The 12,623-nt window shown below is 36.7% G+C and overlaps 1 protein-coding gene across 1 annotated transcript; it reads right to left on the bottom strand.

The window, feature by feature from the left end:
- Nucleotides 1–323: 323 nt before the first annotated feature.
- Nucleotides 324–10,799, bottom strand: LOC141288027 (eukaryotic peptide chain release factor subunit 1-like). Its single transcript, XM_073820149.1, has 7 exons — nucleotides 10,684–10,799; nucleotides 10,256–10,349; nucleotides 6,661–6,836; nucleotides 5,503–5,642; nucleotides 5,283–5,421; nucleotides 2,135–2,325; nucleotides 324–464 (listed from the first exon to the last, which is right to left on the bottom strand). Exons 2-7 carry the CDS (start codon nucleotides 10,339–10,341, stop codon nucleotides 324–326), a joined length of 873 nt encoding a protein of 290 aa, XP_073676250.1. The 5' UTR covers nucleotides 10,342–10,349; nucleotides 10,684–10,799.
- Between the last annotated feature and the right edge of the window lie 1,824 nt (nucleotides 10,800–12,623).

The raw sequence follows: 12,623 nt of genomic DNA, 5'->3' as shown, positions 1-12,623 counted from the left end.
GAGAAATCCTGAAATGTTTTCTTCAAAAAAAAACAATTTATTTAGACTGAAGAAAGAAAGACATGAACATCTTGGATGACAAAGGGGTGAGTACATTATCTGTACTTTTTGTTTTGGAAGTGAACTACTCCTTTAATGCTTTCTGCAACATCTAGGTTAGCAAACTACTGAAACATTTGATTTAGGTTCTGAAGCTAAACAGTGTCTTTAAAATATTAAATGTGACCAAATAGAATTGAATATTACTTTAAGGACTCTCAGATATTTTCACGTGCAAAACTTGTGTTGCTAAATGGTTATACAGAGTTGCATCTCTGTGAGAATTAATCTTTACCTATTAATTTTTTCTCCTGAATGAATTTGACGTTGGACAGGACTTCAGCGGACAGTTCGATGGCCTGATTGAAGCCATTTTCTCCTCCATAAGAGATGTCGACCAGCTTCAACACTTTCGCCTGTAACCTCTGCAACCAATCAGAGACGACAAACTGATGTTAGAAAGACTACAGTCGTGGCCAAAAGTTGAGAATTACATAAATATTGGAAATTGGTAAAGTTGCTGCTTAAGTTTTTATAATAGCAATTTGCATATAGTCCAGAATGTTATGAAGAGTGATCAGATGAATTGCATAGTCCTTCTTTGCCATGAAAATTAACTTAATCCCGAAAAAAACGTTCCACTGCATTGTTAAGGCGGCTTCGGGGCGTCCAAGAAAGTCCAGCAAGTGCCAGGATCGTCTCCTAAAGAGGATTCAGCTGCGGGATCGGAGTGCCACCAGTGCAGAGCTTGCTCAGGAATGGCAGCAGGCAGGTGTGAGCGCATCTGCACGCACAGTGAGGCCAAGACTTTTGGAAGATGGCCTGGTGTCAAGAAGGGCAGCAAAGAAGCCACTTCTCTCCAAAAAAAAAAACATCAGGGACAGATTGATCTTCTGCAAAAAGTATGGCGAATGGACTGCTGAGGACTGGGGCAAAGTCATATTCTCTGATTGTTTGGGGCATCTGGAAAAAGGCTTGTCCGGAGAAGAAAAGGTGAGCGCTACCATCAGTCCTGTGTCATGCCAACAGTAAAGCATCCTGAGACCATTCATGTGTGGGGTTGCTTCTCATCCAAGGGAGTGGGCTCACTCACAATTTTGCCCAAAAACACAGCCATGAATAAAGAATGGTACCAAAACACCCTCCAACAGCAACTTCTTCCAACAATCCAACAACAGTTTGGTGAAGAACAATGCATTTTCCAGCACGATGGAGCACCATGCCATAAGGCAAAAGTGATAACTAAGTGGCTCAGGGACCAAAACGTTGACATTTTGGGACCATGGCCTGGAAACTCCCCAGATCTTAATCCCATTGAGAACTTGTGGTCAATCCTCAAGAGGTGGGTGGACAAACAAAAACCGACTAATTCTGACAAACTCCAAGAAGTGATTATGAAAGAATAAGTTGCTATCAGTCAGGATTTGGCCCAGAAGTTGATTGAGAGCATGCCCAGTCGAATTGCAGAGGTCCTGAAAAAGAAGGGCCAACACTGCAAATACTGACTCTTTGCATAAATGTCATGTAATTGTCGATAAAAGCCTTTGAAACGTATGAAGTGCTTGTAATTATATTTCAGTACATCACAGAAACTACTGAAACAAAGATCTAAAAGCAGTTGAGCAGCAAACTTTGTGAAAACTAATATTTGTGTCATTCTCAAAACTTTTGGCCACGACTGTACACTCTTAAAAATAAAGGTGTGTCGCGATGCCATAGAAGAACCTTTTTTGTTTAAATGGTTCCATAAAGAACCTTTAACATCTGAAGAACCTTTCTGTTTCACAAAAAGTTATTTGTGGCAAAAAATGGTTCTTCAGATTATAAAAGGTTCTTTAAAGAACCTTTGACGGAATGGCTTTTTGTGGGACCAAAAATGGTGGTTCTATGACAACGCTGTGAAGAAACTTTTACAGCACCTTCATTTTTAAGACTGTACTTCAGCCAATCATAAAAAAGTGGGATTAGGTCACAACCAATGATAAACCATGTACAGAACAGCATACTTCTAATGTTTCTACATGATGACTTAATTGAGAAAGTTAATTAAACTAATCAGACCAGCAACTAATAACCAATCAGCTTGCTTTCTTACCGGGTCGAACATGTCTGATTGGCTGAGCTCTGTTTTGAAATCTGCAGATCCTGCCAACACCAGTCCAGCCACGTTGACTTTATCGTTGGACACGAAAAGCTGCACAGACGTCTCTGCCACCTTCCTCACGTAATTATGTCTCTTCTCCATTCTTAACCGAGCGAAACGTAGCGCAGACTGACCTCCTCTTCCTGAGAGAGAAAATCATTATATGTACACTGCCGCTCAAAAGTTCAGTAAGATTTTTAATGCTTTTTAAAGGAGACTTTTCCGCTCATCAAGGCTGCATTTATTTGATTAAAAATACAGAAAAAAAAATGTAATATTGTGAAATGTTAATGCAATTTAAAAAAGTGGTTTTCCATTTTAATATACTTCAAAATATAATTTATTCCTGTAATGCAAAGCTGAATTTTCAGCATCATTTCTTCAGTATTCAGTGTTACATGATCCTTCAGAACTCATTCAAATATTCTGATTTATTATCAATGTTGGAAACAGTTGTGCTGCTTAAAAAATAAAACTAAACATCAGAGGTGGGACCAAGTCTTTGTTTTGCAAGTCACAAGTAAGTCTCGAGTCTTTGCATTCAAGTCCCAAGTCAAGACGAGCAAGTCCAAGTCAAGTTGCAAGTCCTCAACTTAAAGCTTCAAGTCCTAAACAAGTCACTTGTGCTGTTTGCCCAAATTAGTGTCTCTGTATTAATTACTACAGTAAATTTAAAGTCAATAATAGTCTATAGTAGGTATAATTATAAAATATAGACTATAATAATTAGATGTTTTATTGAGGAATTTATCATTGTGATCAAATATAGGCCTAATTGAATTAATAATTTATTTTAATTCCACTGTTTCATTTGTTAAATATTCAGTGACTTCAAATAATCAGTTAAATCAGTTGAGTCAAATAAAATATATAAGTATAATATAAATATATATAAATATTTGAAAGGTTTAGCCAATTATTAGGCTACTGTTGCTTTTTCTTATAAGTGGTTTATAGTGATTATGTGTAATTTAAATGTCAAAGGGGCCGGTCATATGTCGCGTCTTTTGCACGCTCAAGTTCAAATTTCAAATGTAGACGCGCGGTATGCACGCTCTTTATGGAAGCGACGCGGTCGCGACCATAGATATACTGTACGCGAAGCGCTCGTTTTATTCCAGGTGCGTCCGCGCCGCATAGAGATAAAAACATCTCACCACAGGTGTTGTGACAAGAACCAACCAAACAGCTTCATCCTTTTCCTTAATAACATTGAAAGCACTGCCAAGTTGGAGAAACAGCTTATCATAGCTGTACAGGAATAACCATTTTAAAATAAATTTAATAGCAGAGCTACTGCAAGCGATTTTTAATGCTGGAAATCAATTTATCCTTTACTAAAACTTCCGCCTCTTCATGGAGAGCGGGTCATGGTTGCTTAAAGCCCGGCTCACACTACTGGAGTTTTCGCCCGATTTCGCCCAGATTTTCCCCTCCCAAACGTGGTGTTTTATGAATATAAATTATAACGTGTGTGTATACAGGCCTATCTATAAATTAAATACATATGTATATAATTTTGAAACACAAAATAAATGAGGCTCAAACATTAAACGTGCGTGTTTATTTTAGCACTTCAGTCAGTGAACAACAGGCAGCCAAAAAATGCAAAAATAAATCAAAGAAATAATATATTTAAATAAGAAAGTAGCCTAAATAACAATGTTAAATAGACTATTAAACAAACATTCGTTGCAAAAATGTCGGACGTCTCATCTACTGGCCGGAGTCCGACTGGAACCTGTCTTTTTTCTCTTTCTCTTCCCCATTACTGCTGTTTTTAATAGCAAAGTGATTACATTTATTTTCGTTTCTTTAGTTTATGAAGTTAATTTAGAGATATTTTTGGAACACTTTTTGTTTGTTAAATTCAAGTTTTTTCTTTTTGTAACGACCAAATGCGACCAGCGGCAGACAGGTTAATTTAGCCTGCTCAAGTCATCACGATTTAAATTAAAATCCATAGATAGGCTATATATAAAAAAAACGTATAAAAAGCATATCACAATATTAATTTAATCGTTCAATGTGTCGTTGCCCAACACATTCACGGTAATTACTTTTGCTGGGGCTTTGCGGCCAGGTGCATTTGAACACTGAACCCTTCCAGAGAGAGATCACGAGAGGTGCTCCTTCCGGCATGATTATCCTAATAATATCTTGTAGTGTGATGCGCCACGAATTTCAAATATTGTAGTGTATGCATATTTAGGATTTCAGGTAAGATAATCTGCAAAGTTTCTCCGTATGTGTGCGCTGCAACCAGATTTCATATTCGGTTAGGATTTTAAAACTCCTGTAGTGTTTCATCCTCCCTATCCTGACGCCAGTCACGGCACAGGATCGCAAGCTGCAAGAGCGGTTTAGAAAGAAAGACAAAGCGGCGTGCCTTTTGCACACGTTTTTAGGCTCGACATGTGAATGGCCCCTAAAAAAACATTACATATCCTTAACATTATGTGGATAAAAACATTACAAGCGCTCACTTAGCGAGTCCCTCTCTGACTCAGTGCCAAATGCTGCGCTAACCATACCAGTGTAATTCGCTTCAGCCTATAATGATCTGAACTCTAAAGAAGTTTTTCTTTAGAAGACTTGCCGAGTCACAGGGTTCAAGTCCAAGTCAAGTCTCGAGTCATTGCTGTCAAAGTCTAAGTCGAGTCGCAAGTCATCTTTGATTATGTCAAGTCAAGTCACAAGTCATCAAATTTGTGACTCGAGTCCGAGTCGAGTCTCGAGTCCACAACTCTGATAAACATTTTAATTTATATACACCTATGTTAAATAATAATTACCAATGTTTAACTAAAGATAATTTTACTTGAACATTTCATTATATACAAAATAAGTTATGAGTGATGCAAATGAATCACTTTGGGAGAGTTTGGAAACAAATGAACCATTCTTTTCCAACTCCAACACTTATTTACTGCTGATGTTTGAATGACTTACGAATCTCAAGAGACGAATGAATTATGCAACTAGTTTAATGATACAATCTTTAGAAAACTTAATGGCTAAAAACTAAGTGCGCTAAAACCATCTTGGTTTTCTACAAACCTTAGACACATCAGTCAAATCAGTGCTATAGTGTAATTACCGTGTTTTTTGGGCAGGTCCACGGTGAATTTGTGCAGCACTTCTCTGGTGTTTCCCTGAAGAGTCCCAAACAGAGCTCCACTACCATCGATGACTATGAATCCAAACTTACTGTCATCTGACAATAACGCCGTCAGAGCCTAGAGAAAGACAGACGATCATGCAGCGTCTCGAGAACATTGAGTTTTGTGAAGCATGCTTGATTTGGACTGTGATTTTACCTCGGTATGGAACTTGTTATCACAGAGGTACAGAGAGGTGTTGATGGGTTTGAATGGCTCAAAGTCGATGTTGACTTTCTTCTCTTTGCCTTCGTCAGTCACTATGGTGCCACAGTAAACCACCAGACCGTTATGGGGCACTGCAAACACAGCAAAACCATGTGAAACTCCAGACGTAGGTTTGCTAAAACCTGAAGAACTAGAAGAGTGTGGACTTTGGATGTGGTTGACATGAACAAACACGTAATATGAGTAAAAATAAAACGTCAACATGAAATGCTGTGTGAAACCTATTGTACTTGTGTACCGTGACACATTTCCAGGTAAAACTGAATATTTAATGTGATAAAAGTAAGTGCAGGACATTAATTGATCAGATCTTACTGAAATCTAAATTTATTCAATAGTGACGCCCTGAAATTATTTATTTACTTACTTTAACCAGGACACGCTGAAAATCCAAAAAACTGTTTCTATAATAATTAGCTAATTAGACAAATGTATTAATCACCACTTAAATAAAACTGTTGTAATAGTTGCATACGAGTCCCTCAGTGTGAAAAGATGAATCTCAAATCCATAGTCATTGTTAAAAAGATTTCAAATACACAAATTATGAAAAACCAAAAAAAGGTGGGACCTGAAGGCTTTTTCTGAAGAACAGCGGCCAGTTTAACTGTTCAGGGCAAACAAGGGACTCATAAACAACTATCACTAAACAAATAAGAAAAAACACAGCTGTGGGTCATTAAGGTAACAACACAGTATTAAGAATCAAGTGTATGTAAACTTTTGATCAGGGTCATTTTTTATCAATTCAGCTGTTGTTTTCTCTTGTAGACTATGTTTTTATGTGAAATATCTTATTTAGATCAGTACTAAATAAAAAAAATGAACATGCATTTTGTATGATGCCTCTTATTTTGGTAAAATAATTAGCATTTTGCAGGTTCTTTGGAGAGTCACGATGACTTTGTGTCTTTTGATCAAAATTGGACCTTTTAAAATGAACATGTTCCAGATAGCAAAACCTTTTACTTTTCTTAGAAAGCACAATAGGGCCTTTTAAATAAATCTGTTCGCATGATCTCATGGTCAGAAAACACAGGTTTTTGTCTCAAATGGTTTGTTTGGTTGTGGAGTTAAAGACACACACACCTTTGTTGTAGAGTTTGAGTCTTTGTTGGACTGAAGTAATGGCTCCCAGCACTGACAGCCGGTTCACTCGACTCTTGATGTTCGATGCTGTACCGAACTCATCTGCCAACATCTTGGACACTCTGGAGATCTGATCTTTAGGAGGAATGATGAGCGAGATCATGCTGGTCCCGTTACTGACAGAGAGAGAGAGAGAGAGAGAAAAAACAGCTATGTTATTCATTTACATTTATGGATTTGGTAGATGCTTTTATCCTAAGCGACTTGCATTGCATTCAAAGTACACATTCTATCAGTACATGCATTCCCTGGGAGTCAAACGCATGAACATGCCAAATTCCTAGCACCATTATCTACTGGTTGAGATACAGGAATTGATATTTAGCTCGACACAAGTCAATCAAGCAAATTATGGAAAGAAAAATGTCCAAAATTAAGCGTTTTAAGGCAGCATAGCTACAGTTGAGATCAAATGTTTGCATACACCTCACAGAATCTGCAAAATGTTATTTATTTTACCAATAAAAGGGATCATACAAAATTCATTATTATTTTTTTTAGTACTGACTTGGAAAAGATTTCACATAAAAGACGTTTACATGAAGTTCACAAGAGAAAACAGAATTTATCAAAATGACCCCATTCAAAAGTTGACGTACACTTGATTCTTAATATTGTGTTGTTCCCTGAATGATCCACAGCTGTTTTTTTGTTTAGTGATAGTTGTTCAGAAGTCCTTCAGAAAAATCCTTCAGGTCTCACAAATTCTTTGGTTTTCGCAACATTTTTGTGTATATAAACTCTTTCCAACAATGAGTGTATGATTTTGAGATCCATCTTTTCACACTGAGGACAACTGAGGGACTCATATGCAACTATTACAGAAGGTTCAAACACTCACTGATGCTTCAGAAGGAAACAATGCATTAAGAGCTTGAATTTGAAGATCAGGGTAAATTTAACTTATTTTGTCTTCTGGGAAACATGAAATTATTTTCTGTAGCTTCTGAAGGGTGGTACAAAATCAAAAAAATATGGTATTTAGTCAAAATAAGAAAAATGTACACATCTTCATTGTGTTGAAAAGTTTACACCCCTTAATGCATCATGGTTACACCCTTAATGCATCATGGTTTCAATCTGGAGAATCAGTGAGTGTTTGAACCTTCTGTAATAGTTCCTAATAGTCCCAGTTGTCCTCAGTTGTGGAAAGACGGATCTCAAAATCACAGTCATTGTTGGAAACGGTTCAAATACCAAAAAAAAAAAAAAAAAAAAAATGCTGAAAAACCAACAAATTTGTGAGACCTGAAGGATTTTTCTGAAGAACAGTGAGCAGTTTAACTTTTCAGGACAAACAAGGGGGAAAAAACATCTTTGGATCATTCAGGTAACAACACAGTATTAAGAATCAAGTGAATGTAAACTTTATTTATTATACATTTATTATAAATTCAACTATTATTTTCTCTTGTGTACTATATGTTAATGTATTTTGTATGAATTATCTTATTCAGGTCAGTACTAAATAAAAAAACATGCATTTTGGTAAAATAATTAACATTTTGAAGATTCTACAAGGGGTATGTAAACTTTTGACCAACTGTAACTCAAAAGGTGACTGATTTGGAACACTACATAGTCATTAATGCTTTAATATGCTTAATACAGAAATATTGCTTCTGTATTGTGTATTAACAAAATGGGGGAAAAATTATGTAGAAACTACTTAAATTCAGAAATTGCTAATAAATTTCACAAAAATTCAAAGATCCCATTTTTGTGTCCACATCAAATTAAATTTACAAAAGTGATTTTATATACATAGAGAGAACAAATTAAATGCAAGTTTAAGTGTCTACTATAATGCTTCAACTAACTTTTGTGAAAATTAAATGTCAAACTATGTTCCAGTGTCATTAAAACCTAGTGTTTTGAAGGATAGTGGCAAAGATTTGTAGTAATTTAAAAAGACTATTAATTATTATTTTAAGGCTGTACTTTGTTCCTTAAATACAGGCTTTTAATGTCTTCTAATGATTCTTGTCCTAAATATACCTGACAAGATTTTTTCTTATATGATCTATTGTTCACTGTTACCGAATTACATTTTTGTGGGTGTCTTCTGTAAATCATGGTAAAAATGTATAATAGTATGTATAACATTTTGCTCAGGAAAAAAAATTAAAAATAAACAGGACACATTGTAATGCGCAATAATAATAATAATAATAAAGCTGTATTAAACTGTAAGTAAAACCTTGAAATTAAGCTGTAACTGTTAAGTAGAAAGACTGAAATGGTATTTTTATGTAAAACATACTCCAATAATCTTTGCTCTATTTACAACTTTAAAGGTTTGCCATATTAGATTTTTCATCCCAGTGCATTGCTGTGGGATTGCCTTCTCTGTATGTTATGGATCAGCTATCACACATATGATCCCTTATAATGGTGCCTAGATGGATAGCTCAATAGTTACTAGAACAGAGTCAGAGAGTCACAAAGAGGTCAAACGCTTCAGTATTGTCAGCTGACAAAAGTGGCATTTCTAGGGTTCTCTTACACACACACCACTGCTAAAAGACAGACTGACTTCAAAACGCTGGGTTTACACCATCCACACTGAGCTGTGAGGAGTTATCAGGGTCACACTGCTGCCAAAACACAGCGACAAACCAACACACTCTGGTTTATTTACACACACGTGGCATGAAGGTCAGCGACACACAGGCATGAAAACAAAGAGTTTCATTTTCTGATGTGGGTTTCAGCTCAATTTTTTGTGCATGTGAGCATTAATTGCTCTTATCTTATGTGCACATACAGAGAAGTTACCCTTGAAAGAAGGTCTGCATTGTTGTTGTGACGCTCCACATAACTACCTGTCAGAATGACAGCACCAGTGTCATGCCAATGACTCTTCTTCAAATAGACCCATGTACACATGCTTTACCCTTGATTAAAAGCTCACAAATCCACAATCTACATCAAGCAAAGCAGTTCCTTCCGTTTCAACGATCTCCATTTCTAAAACAAAAGACAAAAGACTCCCAAAAAGTAGGTTGCAGGGTCAAATTCAGCAAAAGCTGATCAAGAACAATCACAATTGTGTCCTTGAGCAAGTCTCTTATCTGGACCTATAATAAATGCACTCATTAATGAGTGATTATAGTCATTATGAGGCACAAAACACACCTGTTTGAAACTCGCTGCGATTCCAAACTCAAACCCACACACCGAAGGTCTGAAGTTAAGTATCTGGCACTATCTTGAGAGCTGCCCGGCCCTGGAGTAACTTGTTATTAGTGCTGTTTACCAAGCCAAGAATCACCATTACTATTGCTCATACTTAAACGTTAGGGATTAGAAAGAAAACCACTTTAAATTGAACTCTGTGTGTGTGTGTGTGTGTGTGTGTGTGTGTGTCAACCACCTTTGTGCTCCAGTTTTGAATTACATAATATATACAAAACGTAGTTTTACAAAATTTCACTTTTATAAATACATGAACACATACTACATACTAAACACAACATTAAACACTTTAGGACATTTATCTTTCAATCACACACTTCCACACAAACTCTCTCACCCTCTCGCCGCTTGCAGACTCTTGATGAGTTTCTTGATCTTCCAGATTTCCACATTTCTGTCCGCCGCGTTCGGATCATCTGCCATCTTCAGTCCTAGAACACCGGAAAAAACTGCCGTTAAAATCGGGACCGACCTGACCTGTGTGCGCGTGCGTGTCCGGCCCGGACAAGCGCGTCCACACTAAGCGCCCGGCGATCGGTGATTTGACGCTCATTTTCGCATTCGAAGGCCACACTAACAAAAAAGTACCACAAAGTACTATGGTATTACCCCCATTTCTAGCACGTACACCGAAGGGGTTATTGCATTCTTTGAAGTACCATATACATAGTATGGCACATGTCGAAGTACATTAACAGGATACTCCCGATCCTCTTTTAAACCACTTATGAACCTGTACGTAAGACATTTGTCAATTTTAAATACCTGACTCTCTCTCTCCGGTCCGCCGGTTTTGGTCTATCGGTCTCTTCTACCCGCGTCACGCCGCCGCCGGTTCCTGCGGATACACGTGGGAGGAGGAGCTTCAGCCCTTTCACTTCCTAGTTACCTGCATAGAAACCATTGGGCGCCACGTGAGTCTAGCGGTGTTCTGTGAGACGTACAGCGGTTGCTCCTACAGGGGGCGCTCGGTGGCCCAAAAACACGATTGAACCACATTCAGGATTTGTTTTATAATTTTTTTTAATGGAACATAAAATATATAAAATATCAAATATATTGAGATTTCTTAAGCAGGAGGGTTTAATATTACACCTGTCTTGCATAATGATAGAGCTTGTAGTCAAAACATCCGGGCCACGATAAGCCCCGCCTACTTTGTATTTGCTTTCCATTCTAGCCGCTCATTCGAGTTCTACGGTAGAAACAGCGTCAATACGTCGTTCTGATTGGCTAAGAATTGTGCCGGAAAGCGGAAATAAGCGTAATTTAATCGCGAAGGGGCGCATGGGAAATGTGTTTTTTTATGTAGTTCATGATACATAAGCTGTGTCTCATTTGGAAGGCTGCGCCCTCCGGAGGTCGAATCCTTCTAAATGAGACACAGCTATAGTGCCTTGCGAAAGTATTCGTACTCCTTCATTTTTTCACGTTTTGTTACTTAGCTGCCTTATGTTAAATTGCTTTAAATTTCTTTTTTCCACATCAAAATCTCTACTCCACACATGATGACAAAGCAAAAACAGAATGTCACAACTTTGTAAATTTATAAAAAAAAAAAAAAAAAAATATTAAATAAGTACATTGCATAAGTATTCATACCCTTACTCACTTACTCAGCTGGTATTTACCCTGTTGAAAAAAAACAGCATATGCTGGTTAGGTATGTTTTGGTGCTGGGATGCTGGTTTTAGTTGGTTTATGCTGGCCCTTTGGTTATGCTCCTGAGATAAATTTTAACTATCCCAGATAAGGGTATGAATACTTATGCAATGGAATCATTTAAGTTTTTTTTTTTTTTTCAATCAGTTTGCAAAGACGTTATAAACCCGTGCATTTTTGCTTTTCCATTATAATGAATGCAGTGTAGATTAAAGTAATTTAAATCAGTTTAACATATCAGCAACACAAAAAAATAAACATGAAAAAAATGAAGGGGTATGAATACTTTCGCAAGGCACTGTAACTATTGTAGCTATGTACTTCAGTCATGTACTTACAAAACGCTATTATGTAATTTTGTGTCAAATAACAACAACAACAACAATAGCTTAGTTCCATTACTTTTGTCTTTCCTGATAATTTTAGTTAAAGACGTATTCACTTAATTATTAAATTATAACATGCAATATATTCAAAATGGAGTGTATATAATGTAATTTGCTAATTTAATCGTAGGATGTTCAAAAGGGGATGTGATTTATCCGTTTTTCCTATGGTGTGTCTTTTTGTCACCAGCAGAGGGTGACATTGTCTCTCACATTTCTCAACACTGTTGAACTTTCTGCAGATTCCTCATTGTGCAATGTATTTTGCGATATATCCTGAACTGTTGTCAGTTTAATCACTGAACTGAACATACACAAGTTTTAGAAAGTTTTACATATTAATGGACACATCAAATTCAATTGTCCATATGATGGCTGATGTGTTCAGGCTATTTTTTAGATAAAAACAATAGATAAAAACAAGCCATTTATGTCATACTGATTATTAGGAAAACATTAGCCTCTCCAAACCTACATGAAACGTTCTATTTATAGTAGAGAAACTACTATATGGTAAATATACAGTCAAACCAAAATTATTCAGACACCAGTTATCATTTTTGATATTTTGTTACTATATAGTGGGTGCAAGAGGACACTATAGTTTATCTATGTAAGTGAGGATAGCAAAATAAAGTAAACTGTGACATGTTTGAT

Source organism: Garra rufa, chromosome 16, assembly GCF_049309525.1.
Source record: "Garra rufa chromosome 16, GarRuf1.0, whole genome shotgun sequence".
Classification (NCBI taxonomy): Eukaryota; Metazoa; Chordata; class Actinopteri; order Cypriniformes; family Cyprinidae; genus Garra; species Garra rufa.
This window is presented reverse-complemented; position numbering and strand designations above follow the sequence as displayed.